The sequence below is a fragment of the Nycticebus coucang genome, chromosome 3, assembly GCF_027406575.1.
Source record: "Nycticebus coucang isolate mNycCou1 chromosome 3, mNycCou1.pri, whole genome shotgun sequence".
Lineage (NCBI taxonomy): Eukaryota > Metazoa > Chordata > Mammalia > Primates > Lorisidae > Nycticebus > Nycticebus coucang.
Window position 1 is genome coordinate 131,650,537 of NC_069782.1, and position 18,070 is coordinate 131,668,606.

The following is an 18,070-nucleotide window of genomic DNA, read 5'->3' on the forward strand; positions in this document are numbered from 1 at the left end:
AATGGGGCGGGGTTCCCACGTTCGTTTTCAAAGGTCCTAGGGTTTTGGATGGGCTCCCGCAGCGGCCATTTTTGTTGCGGTAGAAGATAGGCGTGGAGTCGCTGTGGGTGGAGTCGCACTGGCCGGGACTGTATCCCAGTCTTATTCCTTCTAATCTGTCAGAGCCAGAGAAGACTGACTCCCCTTAGTGTCTTCCCGTCCGACTATTTCCTCGCCCCTAGGTTCTTCGCCTTCAAATCCTATAGCTTGCTTCCTCTCTCCTCCTCGTGTCTCTCTCGCTCGTCCGCAGTTCCTGTGGCTCCCCGGTTGGATCTGGCGGCTCCTACTCTCAGACCTGGTGTTCCCCCCCCCACCCCCCTTCCCAATGTCTTTCCCCCATAATAGTTCAGGTTCAAGCCCTGTCACTCAGTCAACCCTTAGGTGCTGACTTCCCCGCTCTCCTTTGCATCTCCCTGACTGTGATGTCTCTCCTCAAGATTAGGATGGAGTACAGTGTCTAGTTCTGGGGAAGGTGGAGGTGGGTGGCAGCAGGTGCTGAGGGTCGAGCCCAGATCCTGGACAACCTTCAGACTATGCCTACCCACAGTGCCTTCCATGCCCTGTTCGCAGACAGCTGAACTTCAGGGCCCAATGCAACTCAGCTTCCTGTGTTGTTTTGTTTTTTGTTTTTGTTTTTAATCTGAGACAGGTTTCCACTGTGTCTCCCACGCTGGAGAGCACGATCATAGCTCACTACAGCCTCAAACTCCTGGCCTCAAGCAATCCTCCTGCTTCAGCCTCAGCTGGAACTACAGGCGTAGTTTCACCTCAGTCAACTTTTTTCTTTGCAATTTTTTGTAGAGAAGGGAGGTTATGTGTCTCACTATACTCCCTAGGGTGGACTCAAAGTCCTGGGCTGAAGTGATCCTTCCATCTCAACCTCCCAAAGTGCTGGGATTACTGGCTGAGCCATCACACCCAGCCCTCAGCTTCCTCTTTCTGTTCCTGCTGCCCCAGCTTCCAGTGCTGTCCTGTGTGGAAGCCCACAGCCATCCCTTTCCCAGGAACCTTAAAATGGATCATGAGAGAAAAAAATCCCCTTAATAATAAATGAACCTGGCTCAGTGCCTGTAGCTCAAGCAGCTAAGGCACCAGCCACATACACCAGAGCTAGTGGGTTCAAATCCAGCCCCGGCCTGCCAAACAACAATGACAACTACAACCAAAAAATAGCCAGGTGTTGTGGTGGGTGCCTCTAGCCCAGCTACTTGGGAGGCTAAGGCAAGAGAATCGCTTAAGTCCAGGAGTTGAGGTTGCTATGAGCTATGATGCCACAGCACTCTACCCAGGGCAACAGCTTGAGGCTCTGTCTCTAAATAAATAAATAAAATAAAAATGAGGCTCAGCACATATGGCTCAAGTGGCTAAGGCACCAGCCACATACACCTGAGCTGGTGGGTTCAAATCCACCCCGGGCCTGCCAAACAATGACGGCTGCAACCAAAAAAATAGCTGGGTGTTGTGGTGGGCGCCTGGAGTCTCTACTTGGGAGACAGGGGCAGGAGAATCGCTTGAGACCAGGAGTTGGAGGTTGCTGTGAGCTGTGATGCCATGGCCCTCTACCCAGGGCAACAGCTTGAGGCTCTCTCTCACAAAAAAAAAAAAGAAATAAAAATAAATGAACCTATTCCCAATCATCTGGATTTTCAGTGCTAACCCCCTTATAGGGTGCTGGGGACCCAGAAGCTGTCCCTGCCCTTGGGGAGCTCACAGTCCAAGAAAGAAAGTCCCATCCTCTCCTTTCCCCCAGGGACTGAGGCAGGGCCAATATGCTATGGAGTAAAAAGGGATTACTGCATCCTCTTCCACCTCTGTTCCTCACCACAGGCTCCCTCTTCCCTAGTAGGGTCCTCTGACTCAGAGAGAGCTAGAGGTTGACTGCTAGTGGGGAGGAGCAAGAGAGAGGCATTTTTTGGCATCACTTCTCCCATAAAAAACATTGCTGTTCCAGCCTGAGGCTGCTAGGGTTAATAAGGGGTGGGGTGACAGCCACTTTGAACTCTGGCCAGACAGGATCCTGGGAAGGGGTGAAGGGGTATCTGGCCAGCCCTCCAGAGCTCAGGCCATCCCGTCCTCCCCCTCTTGTCAACTGCACAATACTGATGACTACTCACGACCCCATATTCCGGGAACTTTCAGGTTTCCTCAGTAGGGCTGCCCCTAGTTCTGGCCCAAGACCCCTGCAGCCATCCCTGATGCTGTGCCTTCCCCCTCCTCCATCCCCTGTTTCCTGAATGGATAATAGTTAGATATCAGAAATAACTTCCTGAGTTTTCAGGAGAGGAAAGACCTCTTAGGGAGAAGCTCCTTCATTCCAGTGGCTGTCACCCTACCCTTATTAACCCTAGCAGCCTCCCAACTCAAACACTGGAGAGGCTCAACTCTGTGCAGCAGGGGTCAGGCCTGGGGCGGGGGAGGAGGGAGCCAAGGATAGAAGGTAGACTGAAAAAAGGGACCACCACAGACTTGAGATACACACAAAATGTAAGGTAGAGGCCCCAGGGACCCCTGGCCTGCTGGGCATCCCACAGCTAGAAGGAATGTATGCCCCTGATTTTTTCAGGCCTTTGTCTCTCCCTCTCCAAGATGAACACATACCCTACCTGCCCTTTGGGTGCTGCTAGAAACCACATAAGGTGGGGCGGCGCCTGTGGCTCAGTGAGCAGGGTGCTGGCCCCATATACCGAGGGTGGCGGGTTGAAACCCAGCCCAGGCCAAACTGCAACAACAAAAAAATAGCCGGGCGTTGTGGCGGGCGTCTGTAGTCCCACCTACTCGGGAGGCTGAGGCAGGAGAATCGCCTAAGCCCAGGAGTTGGAGGTTGTTGTGAGCTGTGTGACGCCGTGGCATTCTACCAAGGGCAATAAAGTGAAACTCTGTCTCTACAAAAAAAAAAAAAAAGAAGCCACATAAGGTAAACGGAGGTTGAATGATGTCTTGTCTTCCCTCTTCCCCCCAAATGAATTTTGCAGCTGGTGTTTGAGTGCCTAAAGCTTTCCCTAGCACATCCCTTCCCCATCATGCTGCCTCAAAATGAGGAACCAGGGTGCTGGTGCCTGTGGCTCAGTGAGTAGGGTCCTCCATATGCTGAGGGTAGCGTGTTTGAATCCTGTTCCGGCCAAACTGCAACAAAAAAATAGCCAGGGGTGGCGCCTGTGGCTCAAGGAGTAGGGTGCAGTAGGGTGCTGGCCCCATATACCGGAGGTGGCAGGTTCAAACCCAGCCCAGGCCAAAAAAAAAAAATAAATAGCCGGGCATTGTGGCAGGTGCCTGTAGTCCCAGTTACTTGGGAGGCTGAGGCAGGAGAATCACCTAAGCCCAAGAGCTGGAGGTTGCTATAAGCTGTGATGATACGGAACTCTACTGAGGGCAACAAAGTGAGACTGTGTCTCAAAAAAAAAATGAGGGGTGGCGCCTGTGGCTCAAGAGTAGGGCACCGGTCCCATATGCCAGAGGTGGCTGGTTCAAACCCAGCCCCAGCCAAAAACCACAAAAAAAAAAAAAAAAATGAGGAATTGGGCTTGAATTTGGCATAAAGGGCAGATTTTTCATGTATTAAGAGCAAAGAAAGAATCCAGCAGGCTGGTCTTAAGGGGTGGGAGGAACCTAGTCAGAGACCAAAGTGAAGAAGAGGACACTTCAAAGAGTGGCAAGGGGCAGGGGTCCCTGCTCTAGCTTAAAGTCATAAAGGGCTCTCTGGGCAGGGTGCCTGGCCCTCCCACACCTTCCTCCTTTCTCAGAAGTCAGCCCAGGCGGGCAGACTTAGAGGCAGCAGCGGCGGAGGCGGATGGGGTGGGGTGGGGGCCTTATTTAAAGAGCATCATTGGAGAACATCATTGCAGATCCAGCCCCAGGAGTGAGGAGAGGAGGCTTCCTGGGTAAGTGTTGGCTCCTTCTCCACATTTTTTTTTTTTTTTTTTTTGGCCGGGGCTAGGTTTGAACCCGCCACCTCCAGCATATGGGACCGGCGCCCTACTCCTTGAGCCACAGGCGCCGCCCTCCTTCTCCACATTTAAGCAGAGGTTGCGGGAGGCTCAGTTCATGCTTGACTTTCCTTCTCCTGGGTTAGGCTGTAGCTCTGCCCTGTGAGTGAGGAGCACTCAGACCTCAATTTTACTCTCTAGAAAATGAAAGTGTGTTTCAGGAAATCTTTCTCCTCCTCTCCTTTATCCCAGATAGTTCAGACCTTCATTCAAATGGGGAGATTTTCAGGGAGCTGGGATTCCTGGAATCCTACCTTGGGAATCCATATGTTTTTGTTGTTGTTGTTGTTGTTGCAGTTTGGCCAGGGCTGGGTTTGAACCCGCCACCTTCAGCATATGGGGCCAGTGCCCTACTCACTGAGCCACAGGCGCCGCCCCATATCTTTTTTTTTTGTAGAGACAGAGTCTCACTTTATCGCCCTCAGTAGAGTGCTGTAAGATCACAGCTCACATTAACCTCCAACTCCTGGGCTTAGGCGATTCTCTTGCCTCAGCCTCCCAAGTAGCTGGGACTACAGGCACCTGCCACAACACCTGGCTATTTTTTTGTTGCAATTTGGCTAGGGCCGGGTTTGAACCCTCCACCCTTGGTATATGGGGCCGGTGCCCTACCCACTGAGCCACAGGTGCCGGCCAAGGGGATCCATATCTTCTGGAACATCTTTGGTTCAGGAATACCCCCTATCTGCAGAGAGATGTCCTTCTTACTCAGTGTACATATTCTGGCTCTTTCCCCAGCCCTTCGCCCCTCCAGCCTGATGTCTGGCCCCAGCAGGAACATATATGGGCAGTAAGTGACAGGACTGACAATGTTGTACCCAGGGTCTGAGAGACAAAATTCCTGCCACAGCCTTGAGCCCCCTCCCAACATCTGCTCCAATTCCTATTGAAATTTAGGGAACTCTTTTCTCTTTCCTTAGCTGGGGATCCCCATTTTCAGGTCCAAGTTCTGACCCTGCCTGGGATAGGAATATCTTGCGATCCGGCTCAGTGACTCTAGCTCAGCAGTTAGGGCACTAGCCACATACACTGGGGCTGGCGGGTTCGAACCCAGTTGGGGCATGCCAAACAATGACAACTACAACAAAAAAATAGCTGGGCGTTGTGGCAGGTGCCTGTAGTCCCAGCTACTTGGGAGGCTGAGGCAAGAGAATCGGGTTAAGCCCCAGAGTTGAGGTTGCTGTGAACTGTGATGCCACAGCACTCTGCCAAGGGTGACATAGTGAGACTCTGTCTCAAAAAAAAAAAAAAAAAGAATATCTTGAGATCCCAGGTTCTTCATCTCACCTATATTGGACCTTAATTTACTCATCCTTGGAATAGAGGGAAATTCACAGAAGAGAGTACAGGAGGGCAGTGTTGCATGGAAGGCAGCATCCAGGCTGAGAGGACTTTGGCCACCTGGCTCTGAGAACTGAACTCCATAGGCTGTGAGCTCTAGGAAATGCCCTAGGGATTCAGTTCTGGTGTCCGGCTGTGCTGTGCCTTCAATGCCAATGCCATGGGGAAGCTGATGGCTCAGGCTCCAATGTCCCAGCCAGGTACTCCTGCAGGCCCCCACCCTGCTCACAGGCCAATTTTTTTTTAACATTGACTGGGTCTACTCCTCTGCTCAGACTTCAGTGGGTCCCCAAATCTCTTTACCCTGCTGTTAAAGTCTTCCACAGTGTGGCCTCCATTGGCTTTCAAGCCAATCTCTATTACCACCTGGTCATAACCTGTTGCTACCAATGAAACTCTGTTGCCCCTGCTCACACTTTGGTGCTTTCACTCCTCCAAGTGCCTCCTCAGTTCTTCTAGGGACATTGCCATCTGCTGAAATATTGTATGTTCTTCAAAGCACCTCTCAGATGCATTTTCCAAGATCCTTCTTTTAGGGTGGCGCCTGTGGCTCAGCAGGTATATGTCCCCATATACTGAGAGTGACAGGTTCAAACTCCCCCCCGGCCAAACTACAACACAAAATAGCCAGTCATTGTGGTGGGCGCCTGTAGTCCCAGCTACTCAGGAGGCTGAGGCAAGAAAATAGCCTAAGCCCAAGAGCTGGAGTTTGCTGTGAGCTGTGACGCCACAGCACTCTACCAAGGGCAACAGAATGAAACTCTGTCTCTAAAAAAAAAAAAAACAAAACAAAACAACTATATATGTATGTGTGTGTGTGTGTGTGTATATATATATATATATATATATATATATATATATATTCCATAAGAACAGGGTTCATCATGGCTGTCTCATTCCCTACTGTAGTCCCAGGACCTAGAACAGTTCCTGGCAGGCAAGAAATTTGTTAACTTTTAGTAGCTATAAACCGGAAATAATCCAATAGCTATAAAAACCGGGTAGCTGTTAAAGAATGAGGTTGCTGGGCAGCGCCTGTGGCTCAGTCGGTAAGGCGCCGGCCCCATATACCGAGGGTGGGGGGTTCAAACCCGGCCCCGGCTGAACTGCAACCAAAAAATAGCTGGGCGTTGTGGCAGGCGCCTGTAGTCCCAGCTACTCAGGAGGCTGAGGCAAGAGAATCACTTAAGCCCAGGAGTTGGAGGTTGCTGTGAGCTGTGTGATGCCATGGCACTCTACTAAGGGCCATAAAGTGAGACTCTGTCTCTACCAAAAAAAAAAAAAAAAATGAGGTTGCTCTTATGTACTGATGTGGAATGATGTCCAAGATACACTTAGAGTAAAATGTGATAGGCAGGCTGGGTGAGATAGCTCACTACTATAATCCTAGCACCCTGGGAAGACAAGGCAGAGAATCCCTGCAGCTCAGGAGTTCAAGACTGCCTTTGCAATGGTGAGACTGTCATCTCATCTAAAAATTAAAAAACGAACAAACAACTTACTGGGTGGTACGGCAGAAACTTGTAGTCCCAGCTACGTAGGAGGCTGAAGCAGGAAGATCACTTGAGCCCAGAAGTTTGAGGTTGCTGTGAGCTAGGCAGAAGCTACGGCACTCTAGCCTGGACAACAGAGTAAGACTCTGTTCCTCCCCACAAAAAAAAAAAAAAAATGTGATAGGAAAAACGGTGACATTCTTTTTATGTAGTTAATATTACATGCATAGAAAAAAAAGGGGGGGGCTTCGGTGCTTGTGGCTCAAGCAGCTAAGGCACCAGCCACATACACCAGAGCTGGCAGGTTCGAATCCAGCCCAGGCCTGCCAAACAACAATGACAACTAAAACCAAAAAATAACTGGGCATTGTGGCGAGTCTGTAGTCACAGCTACTTGGGAGGCTGAGGCAAAAGAATCGTTTAAGTCCAGGAGTTGGAGGTTGCTGTGAGCTGTGATGCCCTGGGCGACAGCTTGAGGCTTTGTCTCAAAAAAAAGTTACAAGGTAGAAAATGTCAAAGCCAGCCCTAAACTCAGGTCTCAGGCATCCCTTCCCTGGCCTTCCACACTTCAACAACATAGTTTATGCCCTCAGAATCTGTAGATGGTGGTCCACAGAACCAATGAAGCCTAGGTGTTGGCCTGCACACTGGAGGGAAAGTGAAGAGGGGAGGTAGTCCCAGTGGTCAGGGTGCACACTTAATCCAGAGGGCCACTATAACTTAACCCACTCCCCAGCCCCTACCTTACCTTCTTGTATTCCAAAGAGGGACGTAAAGCTCCCTTTACACTAAGGAAACACCACCCCACAAATAAAAATGATCTCGTAGTGTAACCTGACTCACTCATTTATTTACTTTTCTTTACAAGCTGGGGATCAAGTAGCTCCCTCAGCTGTGTGGGGAGTAGGGGAGCTCTAGCAGAGGGAGTAAAGGAGGGGAAAGTTGGGGCTCACAGCAGAGTAGGCTTTTTAGGAGAAGATGGGAGGAGGGAGGAAACGAAGGGTCCCACTCCCCGTTTCTTAAGTCTCAAAAAGGAAAGAATAGAACACCCAGAGATATCCTCCCCCAACGTCCAGCAATAACACGAAAGAAAATAAGGAAGTGCAGGAGTGGGGGCGGTGGGCAGTCATGGAAAAAACCAGAGACAGGTGAGGCGCACCCGGCTCCCGGGCACATGTGCGGCCTCTGTCCTGCCGGCTGGCGGCGGCAGGCGCAAGGAGAGGCGCACGCGTTCTCGCCGGCCGGTCGCCCGACCCGGCGGCTCCATCAGCTCAGGCCTCTCCTCTTCCCGGGGCGGTCGCGCTCCGCGGCCTTCCGGGCTGAGCTGCCGCCGCTTTTGGCGCTGGCGGGCCGGCGCACCACGCGCCTCTCCACGCGGTACTCTGGCTCGCCGACGCGCGGCGCCGCCTGCAGCAGAAACTCGCCGCGGCGGTGGGTGACGCGCACGTCAGTGCGCGGGTACGTGCCGTACACGCGCCGCAACTCGCGGCGCACGAAATCGGGCAGCTGGAGGCGTGGGCCCTGCGCGCGCTGCACACGTCCCCAGTGCAGCTCGGTGTCCAGGCTGCTGCCCTCTGGCCAAGGCGCCCAGCTCTCATCCTCGGTCGTCTCCGCCCTGGCCCCCGCCGCGAGTGTCTGCGGAGATGGACCCGGAACGCTGGCAGCCAGGAAGAGGGGGCGCGGGGCCGGGCCGTAGACAGGCGGGAAGGCCCACCCAGGCGGTGCGGCGGCCAGAGATGCGCCTGGGCCGTAGAAGCAGTGATATTCTCGTGGGGCCGTCCACTTGCCCGCGCTCAGGCTCCAGGGTCGGCTGCAGAAATTGTGGGCTTGGATGGGGGGCAGCAGCAGAGAGGCGGGCAGGTGGGTGCAGGTGAAGGGCAGTGGCTGAGGCCAGAAGCTCTCCTCGGGCGCCAGGCACCTGTACAAGTACATGATCTGAATCTCAGGCGGCGGCCGTTTTCACTGGGGCCTCATTCTGGTCCAGACCTGTGGTGGAGGGTGTGTGGTTACAGGTTTGGTTCTTAACTGCTATCTGTCCCTGGGGCCCGGTAACTCAGGGGTCTGGTTCGTGGCTGTGCGGAACTTCTACATCCCACATTCAGCTCCCCCTTCACCTCCTGTCCCAGGGTTGGGCTGAACCCAGCCCGTGATAAGGACCCCAAGACCTTTTCAGGTCCTCAACTCCTGTCATGCTCTTCCCAGTATCTTCCCACTCACTTGTCTCCTTCAGCCTGGGGGAGCTGGTCCCCAGCATTTGGTGGAGCCAGAGGGATCCTGGGCGAGGCTCTTTTCTACTACTTTTTAGTTGCGCTGCTCCCCTTCATGTCCTGCCTGAGCCACACCTCCCTGTTACCAGGCAAAGGGAAACACCTTGGAGCTGGCCAGGAGCCAGCCAGCCTCTGCCTACATCTGGGTGAGCACCGATTATAGTGACCCCGGCCTAGAGGCTGAGGCCTGATGTCAGGGATGGCCTCCCCAACATGGCATCAATAAGTTATTCCCAGTCCCTACTGTACCCTTCTCAGCCCCTCCAAATGGATTGGGTAACTCTTAACATTTGAGTGAAGTTCCTGCACACCAGGCACTGAATCAATTCATCTGATTTCATTTTGAGTTTTGTTTTGTTTTGTTTTGTTTGAGACAGAGTCTCACTCTATTGCCCCAGGGTAGAGTGCATGACTTCATATCTCCTGAGCCCAAGTGATGATCCTCCTGTCTCAGCCACTTGAGCAGCTGGGACTACAGGCACCTGCCACAACATCTGGCTAGGTTTTTGTTTGTTTTTTTTTTTTTGAGACAGAGTCTTACTTTGTCACCTCAGTAGAGTGCTGTGGTATCATAGCACACAGCAACCTCAAACTTTTGAACTAAAGCGATTCTCTTGCCTCAGCCTCCCAAGTAGCTGTATGTTTAGAGGTGGGGGGGGGTCTCGCTCTGGCTCAGGCTGGTCTCAAACCTGTGAGCTCAGGCAATCCACCCGCCTCAGCCTCCCAGAGTGTTGCGATTATAGGTGTGAGCCACCGCGCCTGGCCCTGGCTAGTTTTTAGTAGAAAGAAAGTCTTAGGAGGCGCCTGTGGTTCAGTGAGTAGGGCACCGGCCCCATATATCGAGGGTGATGGGTTCGAACCTGGTCCCGGTCAAACTGCAACAACAACAAAAAATAACCGGGCGTTGTGACAGGCGCCTGTAGTGCCAGCTACTTGGGAGGCTGAGGTAAGAGAATCGCCTAAGCCCCAGAGCTGGAAGTTGCTGTGAGCTGTGACGCAACAGCACTCTACTGAGGGCGACAAAATGAGACTCTGTCTCTTTAAAAAAAAAAAAGATGGGCGGTGCCTGTGGCTCAAAGGGGTGGGGCGCAGGCCCCTTACGCTGGAGGTGGCAGGTTCAGGCCCAGCCCCGGCCAAAAACTGCAAAAAAAGAAAAGGGGCGGCGCCTGTGGCTCAGTGAGTAGGGCGCCGGCCCCATATGCCTGAGGGTGGTGGGTTCAAACCCAGCCCTGGCCAAACAGCAACAAAAAAATAGACGGGCGTTGTCGTGGGCGCCTGTAGTCCCAGCTGCTCGGGAGACTGAGGCAAGAGAATCGCGTAAGCCCAAGAGTTAGAGGTTGCTGTGAGCCGATTGACGCCACGGCACTCTACCCAAGGGCGGTACAGTGAGACTCTCTCTACAAAAAAAAAGAAAAGAAAGTCTTGCTCTTGCTTGAGTTGGTGGTCTCGAGTCTCGAACTCCTGAGCTCAAGCAATCCACCTGCCTTGGCCTCTCAGAGTGCTACTAGGATTACAGGCGTGAACTACTATGCCTGGCCCTGACTTCAAGCTTTTATCAACCTTAGAAATGTAATGCTAATATTATCCCACTTTACATAGCAAAAAACTGCTTGCCTCAGAGTTGGTACACGATAAATATGTTCAGTGACTGGGGCTAATGTAGGTTAAATAACGTTACAAACTCACATAACTAGTTATGGTAAGAGCAAAAATCAACCCCATACTTGTCTCAAGGCTCATGCTCACAATACTAGTCTTATGGTCCATCCATGCTGGGGTTTCTTTCAAACTCTCAAAATCCTTTCCCTCTAGAATGTTACACAAGTGCTTTTAATTCTTAGTATCCATGTAAAATACATAGTGATATTCTCAATTAGTGGATAAATAATCAAAGGCTCAGAGAAGTTAGGCTACTTTGTTGAAATCACACAGCTTGTACCTGGCACAGTGAGATTTGAACCCAATCCAACTGATGCCAATGCCCAGAAGCCACTGGGTGAAGCGAGAAAGATTGTTTCATCCAGGGGTGGTGCCTGTGGCTCAAAGGAGTAGGGCACTGGCCCCATATGCTAGAGGTGGCAGGTTCAAACCTGGCCCTGGCCAAAAAACTGCAAAAAAAAAAAGATTGTTTCATCCAGACAGAGTGAGCTCTATCTGAGCTCGAGGCCCCTTTGGTTGTGGGTCAGAACCCATCCACCTTTTCCTTCTGTAGTAGGGTGAATGATAGTTGTGGGTGATTAAAACTGATAGCTTCTCCCCAGCTGTGGGGGCTGTCATACTTTCTTCTCCTCCACTCTTTTTTTCTTTGAGAGAGGGTCTTACTCGGTAGCCTGGGCTAGAGTGCAGTGGTGTCATCCTAGCTCATTGCAACTTCAAACTCCTGGCCTCAAACAATCCTCCCTCCATGGCCTCCCAAAGTGGTAGGATTACCTCTGCACCTGCCTTCCTTCTTCCTCTTCAGTTGACTCAAACAGCATTATCAGCAGTGCCCCCAGGTTCTTCTGGGTTCTCAGTATTCCTCAAAACCCGAGTGCCCTCTAGGAGGGCCCCCCATATTCATCCCAGTGATGTCATGTTATTTCCTGACTGAGCTATTCTCCCAAGTCTAATTTTGGCCAATGGCCTTGTGAGGGCAGCTGCAGGGGCCAGGCTCTGGATGGAGAAAAGGAGCTTAGCTATGGTTTCACCTGTAATCTGACGAGCACTCATTAGAAGCCTTGCTCTAAGGACTGGTTGAAGGACACAGGGGCCTTCGTTGGGGGTAGGCAGAATAACAGCTCCCCTAAAGATTTCCGTATTTTTATCCTTGGGAACCTGTAACTGTGTTATATTACATGGCAAGGGAGAATTAAGGTATTAAGTTGGTATTAAGTTTGCTAATTAGCTGACCTTAAAATAAGGCAATTGTTCTAGATTATCTAGGTGGACCCAATGTAATCACAAATATCTTTAAATGGGGAAGAGGGAGGCAGAAGATTCAATGTCAGAGTGATGTAATGTGAAAAAGACTTGACCAGCCATTGCTAGCTTTTTTTTGTTTTCTTTTTTTTTTTTTTTTTAGAGACATAGTCTCACTTTATCACCCTTGGTAGAGTGCCATAGTATCACAGCTCACAGCATCCTCCAACTCCTAGGCTTAGGTGATTCTTTTGCCTCAGCCCACAGGCTCCTGACACAACGCCCAGCTATTTTTTTGTTGTTGTTACAGTTTGGCCAGGGCTGGGTTTGAACCCCCCAACCCTTGGTATATGGGGCCAGTACCCTACACCCTGAGCCACAGGCGCTGCCCCCATTGCTAGCTTTTTTATTGTTTGAGACCTGGTCCTGCTCTGTCACTTGGGCTAGAGTGCATTGGTGTCATCATAGCCTCAAACTCCTGGGCTCAAGTGATCCTCTCGCCTCAGCCTCCTGAATAGCTAGGACTATAGGCATGTGCTAATTTTAACCACACCTGGCTAATTTTCTATTTTTCTTGCTTTCTTTTTTTTTTTTTTTTACAGACAGAGTCTCACTCTATCACTCTCGGTAGATTGCTATGGTACCACACAGCTCATAGCAACCTCCAACTCCTGGGCCTAGGCAAGTCTCCTGCCTCAGCCTCCACAGGTGCTGCCCTAATTTTTGATTTTTTATAAAGACCATGACCAACTCTTGCTCAAACTGGTCTCAAACTCAACTCCTGGCCTTAGGTGATCCTCCCACCTCAGCTTCCCAAAGTGCTAGGATTATAGGCGTGAGCCATTGTGCCTGGGTCATTGCTGGCTTTCAAGATGGAAAGGAGTCATGAGGCAAGTGATACAAGGAGCCTGTGGAAGCTGGAAAAGGCAAAAATGGATTCTCCCCTAGAGCCTCCATGAAGGAATAGCAGGTCTGCAAATATCTTTTTAGCTAATGATACCTGTTGTAGACTTTTGATCTCCAGAACTATAAGATAAAACATTTGTATTGTTTTCCGCCACTGAGTTTGTGGTGATTTATTATAATACCAACAGTAAACTAACAGACCTCCCACACCTATTTATAACTTTGTCCCTCCCCTAAAATCCCAGCACTAGAGGAGGGGTATCCATGGCAAGCCATGGACTGACCTCTTCATTCAATAATGGGCCTTGTGGCTCAGCTCCTGTGGCTCAAGCGGCTAAGGCGCCAGCCACATACAGCTGAACTGGCAGGTTCGAATCCTGCCCGGGGGCCGCCAAACAACAATGACAGCTGCAACCAAAAAATAGCCAGGCGTTGTGGTGGGTGCCTGTAGTCCTGGCAACTTGGGAGGCAGAGCCAAGAGACTTGCTTGAGCCCAAGAGTTGGAGGTTGCTGTGAGCTGTGATGCCATAGCACTCTACCCAGGGTGACAGCTTAAGGCTCTGTCTCAAAAAAATAAATAAATAAAAATAATGATGGGCCTTGTGGTACTGGTCAGGTTTTCCATCTGTTCCAGGTCACACTAGGGTGGGGAGTGGGGTGCATGGAAGATCAAGCTTAAGTTGAGCCTAGAGGGTGATGAATGTGCATTTTAATTTTGGTTCCTACATGCTGCTATAGACTTCAGTTGGCTTGGGCAGGAAATTCTGAGGCAAAATGAGAAAAATGATGACCAAGCGGTGAGTTTCTCAGCATTCATTCCCACGCTCATTCCAGTCACAGCCTCAGTATTTTTTTTTTCTTTTTTGAGACAGAGTCTCATTATGTCACCCTTGGTAGAGTGCTGTGGTATCACAGCTCACAGCAACCTCCAACTCCTGGGCTTGAGTGATTCTCTTGTTTCAGCCTCCCAAGTAGCTGGTACTACAGGTGCCCGCCACAATGCCTGGCTATTTTTTTGTTGCAGTTGTCATTGTTGATAACCAGGCCTGGGCTGGGTTTGAACCCGCCAGCCTTGGTATATGTGGCCAGCGCCCTAACCACTGAGCTATGGCAGCAAGCCAGCCCCCAGTATTTTGTTGTTGTTGTTGTTGTTGTTTTCAGTTTATGGCCGGGGCTGGGTTTGAACCTGCCACCTCCGGCACATGGGGCCAGTGCCCTACTCTTTGAGCCACAGGTGCCGCCCCAGCCCCCAGTATTTTGAAGTCCCACACTTTATTCTCAATAAAGTGGTTCTGGTGGAGTTGACTTATTTTATCCTTAAGTTGTGGGCGATTTAGGGCTAAACCAATCAGCACTGCCACCCCATGGTTTGGGCTGGCCATGTGACCCAGTCTGGGCCAATGCAAACCAAGCCCAGGACTTTATTTTTTCTTTTTTTTGAGACAGAGTCTCACTTTGACACCCTCTATAGAGTGCTATGATGTCATACCTCACAGCAACCTCCAACTCTTGGGCTCAAGCCTCAGCCTCCCAAATAGCTGGAACTACAGGTGCCTGCCACAATGCCCAGCTATTTTTAGAGACGAGGTCTGGCTCTGGCTCAGGCTGGTCTCAAACCCGTGAGCTCAGGCAATCCACCCGCCTCAGCCTCCCAAGAGCTAGGATTACAGGCGTGAGCCATCATGCCCAGCCCAAGACTTTATTCTTGTTGAGTGGAGAGAAGTGCTTCAATTTGTCAGGACAGAAATTTGAAATAATGGTGTCTGGGTTGTGAGGGGAAGGCCCCACTGAAAGCGGAGCCACAGAAGAAGTACAGCCAAGAGACAGAGAAAGAAATTGGATCCTGTTGACGCCATTTGAGTCCGTCATTTAAATTACACAAGCCAATAAATGCCTTTTTTGTTTAAGCTAGTTTGAATGGCCTTCCGTTGCTTTCGTCAGTGATAGACCCCTGAATATTCCACCCCCCCTCAGCATTCTATTATGAAAAATTTCAAAATACAGCAATCTGAGAAATTTTTGATTAGGGAACCTTGTGATCAGAAGCTCACTTGTGGAAAAAATGAAGAACAGTTTGGAGAGAGAGGCTGGAAGCTAGGCCCAGGAAACTGACAGCCAAACAGGAGCAAGGGCTGGGAAAAGAGAGATGGGAGTGGAATTCACCTGGGCTTTATGCCATGTGGTTGCCTTGATGAAGTGGGTAGGATAGAGGGTGGACACACGTGTTTTTGGCTTGGCCATCTGTGGCAGTTTGTGGGGCAATTCTGAAGCTAGAAAATACCTGATGGTGGCTGAAAGTTGGAGAAATGATGAGCTCAGATGGGACATTCTAAGAGCTGTCCAGCAGCCTGTTTTACATTTAGTCTGGAGATGTGAGGTATAGGTGTAGTCATGAAGGAAAAGGTGATGGTATCAGAACAGCTGCTACCCTGTGCTTGCCTCTATCTGGTCCAGATCACACCATTGACATTATGGTTTCCAACTTGTTGAGTTCCCAATTTTGCCTCTTGCAGGCAGCAATCATGTTTTTGAAATCCCCTTTACCCCATAAAGCTTATGGCCTGGCATGGACTAAAAGTTTGAGTGCATAAGTGAAGAATATTAAAGATGGCAACTTGGGGGACCCTCCTTCCACCTTTAGAAGCCCTGGGAGAAAATGCCCTAGTGGAGGGGACTGAGGAGGAGTGGTTAGAGAGGTTGCAAAGCAGGGTGGAACCTGCATCACAGAGGTTGCTCAGAAAGGAAAGTTTTTTTTTTTTTTTTTTTTGTAGAGACAGAGTCTCATTTTATGGCCCTCGGTAGAGTGCCGTGGCCTCACACAGCTCACAGCAACCTCCAACTCCAGGGCTTAAGCGATTCTCTTGCCTCAGCCTCCCGAGTAGCTGGGACTACAGGCGCCCGCCACAACGCCTGGCTATTTTTTGGTTGCAGTTTGGCTGGGGCCGGGTTTGAACCTGTCACCCTCAGTATATGGGGCCGGCGCCTTACCGACTGAGCCACAGGCACCGCCCGAAAGGAAAGTATTTTAAGGAGAGAGTGTGTCTCTGTCCTGTGGTCCAGGGACTCCAGTAGGACACAAGGAGGCAAGTGATAGGACCTCTAGTTGCCCCCAACATCCCCTCCCACTTAATTGTGCCTGGCAAGCACAGAGAGAAATCAGAGATAATCACTAAGGCCCAGGCCTGGTACTGATGTAAAAAGGTAACTGATTACATCGTCTTTAAAACCAGAAGGTTAAGGGGCCTCAGAGTGTAACTGTGGGGCATTAAGTGCAACAGAAGGGGCTAAAGGCATTTCCTATTCGGTCATATTCATCCCTCCCCATTTCCCTGTTTCTCTACAAAACACTCAGGGAGAGCTAAGTAAAGGCTCAAGTTTGCTTTGATATAAAGGCATACACTGGCCAGAGATTGAAAGGCAGGGGGACTCCTTTTGCAAAATTATAGAAGGCCCAGTGTGCCAGACTCTATGATGAATCCTGTGTTTCCTGCCCTCTATTCTCAGCCAGGAGAGCACAGATGGAACCTGGGGTAGTGATGGAAAAGAAGCAATTTCCTAGTCATGAGGACTTTCTGGAGCAGGAGGGTTTTCAGCAATTGTATAAGTTTAGAAGAGAGATGGGGTATGTGTATGTTTGTGGTTTGGGAGCCAAAGAAGTTGAGTAGAGGGCCTGAAGGCGGAAGACTGGGGAGGAGAGAAATGAGACAGGCTGGTGGGAGATGGATGCTGGGGGAAAGGTTCATGAGGTCCTTGTGGCCTCCCCAGGAACCAGTTGAATAGGCTCTATCCCTGGGACACTGGGCTCTTGTGTTGGACCATTTGTGTGGATGGTGGAAAGGAAGTACAGCACAATATTCCTGTTGTAGGGACCACTGACAAAGGCATAAGATTCAACTGCTCGCAAAACTCCTATACCCCTGTTTCTCATTTAGTGCATCACATCCCTGTAGGGCATAAAACAGAGGTTCATGAAAGGAGGGGCCTTCAGCAAAGAAGTGGTGGACCTAGGGGACTAAGTTCCAGGTCCCTCAGAAGCCAAAGGCTGTGTTTCTTGCCCAGGGTGGGGAACTGTGCAGGTTTAGAATGTGTGCTGTTGGATTTCAGACAATTCTCTCCAGGCTTACAGGCCAGATGGGGGAAGACATGGAAGATCATCCATAGACTAGATTGAGTAAAACAAAAATTCATTTTGTGGGCCTGGACAGGGGTAGCAGAGGAAGGATTCCTGTTCTGAGAGTCAGGAGAGCTGGAGGCCAGCTTGGCTGGGCCTTTTGCTGGTTGTGTGAAAGTCATTCAGTGTCTCTGAACCTCAGTTTCCTCATTTGTAAAATGAGAATGATGGTGCTTACCTCTGAAGAATGATGTGTGGACTCATGAGTTTTTTTTTTTTTTTTTTTGTAGAGACAGAGTCTCACTGTACTGCCCTTGGGTAGAGTGCCGTGGCGTCACACGGCTCACAGCAACCTCTAACTCTTGGGCTTACGCAATTCTCTTGCCTCAGCCTCCCGAGCAGCTGGGACTACAGGTGCCCACCACAACGCCCGGCTATTTTTTTTGTTGTTGTTGCAGTTTGGCCGGGGCTGGGTTTGAACCCGCCACCCTCGGCATATGGGGCCGGCGCCCTACTCACTGAGCCATAGGCGCCGCCCTGTTTTTTTTTTTTTTTGTAGAGACAGAGTCTCACTGTACCGCCCTCGGGTAGAGTGCCGTGGCGTCACACGGCTCACAGCAACCTCTTAACTCTTGGGCTTAAGCGATTCTCTTGCCTCAGCCTCCCGAGCAGCTGGGACTACAGGCGCCCGCCACAACGCCCGGCTATTTTTTGGTTGCAGTTTGGCAGGGGCTGGGTTTGAACCCGCCACCCTCGGCATATGGGGCTGGCGCCCTACTCACTGAGCCACAGGCGCCGCCCCTGTTTTTTTTTTTTAAGAAGAAAACTCAGAGTTCTTAACACAGTATAGGGCACAGAAAAGAGCTCAGTCCTTATATTTTATCAATATGAGAAGGTCGGGCTGCATGGCTGTTCATTCAGGGCCTGGTGGCTGTGCCCCACGTCCCCAGCTGTGGCTCCTCTGGCCAGAACCTTGGTGCCTACAGCTCGATGGTGTGGATCCCATCCCTACCAAGCTGGGCTGTCCACCCT

The 18,070-nt window shown here is 50.7% G+C and overlaps 1 protein-coding gene across 1 annotated transcript; it reads right to left on the reverse strand.

The window, feature by feature from the left end:
* Nucleotides 1-7,052: 7,052 nt before the first annotated feature.
* C3H10orf95 (chromosome 3 C10orf95 homolog) lies at nt 7,053-9,143 on the reverse strand. Its single transcript, XM_053583108.1, has 2 exons — nt 9,074-9,143; nt 7,053-8,842 (listed from the first exon to the last, which is right to left on the reverse strand). Exon 2 carries the CDS (start codon nt 8,786-8,788, stop codon nt 8,123-8,125), a length of 666 nt encoding a protein of 221 aa, XP_053439083.1. The 5' UTR covers nt 8,789-8,842; nt 9,074-9,143; the 3' UTR covers nt 7,053-8,122.
* Nucleotides 9,144-18,070: the final 8,927 nt, after the last annotated feature.

Bases quoted from the DNA above. Each gene is read 5' to 3' on its own strand.
- C3H10orf95 (XM_053583108.1), bottom strand. From the start codon at position 8,788: ATGTACTTGTACAGGTGCCTGGCGCCCGAGGAGAGCTTCTGGCCTCAG.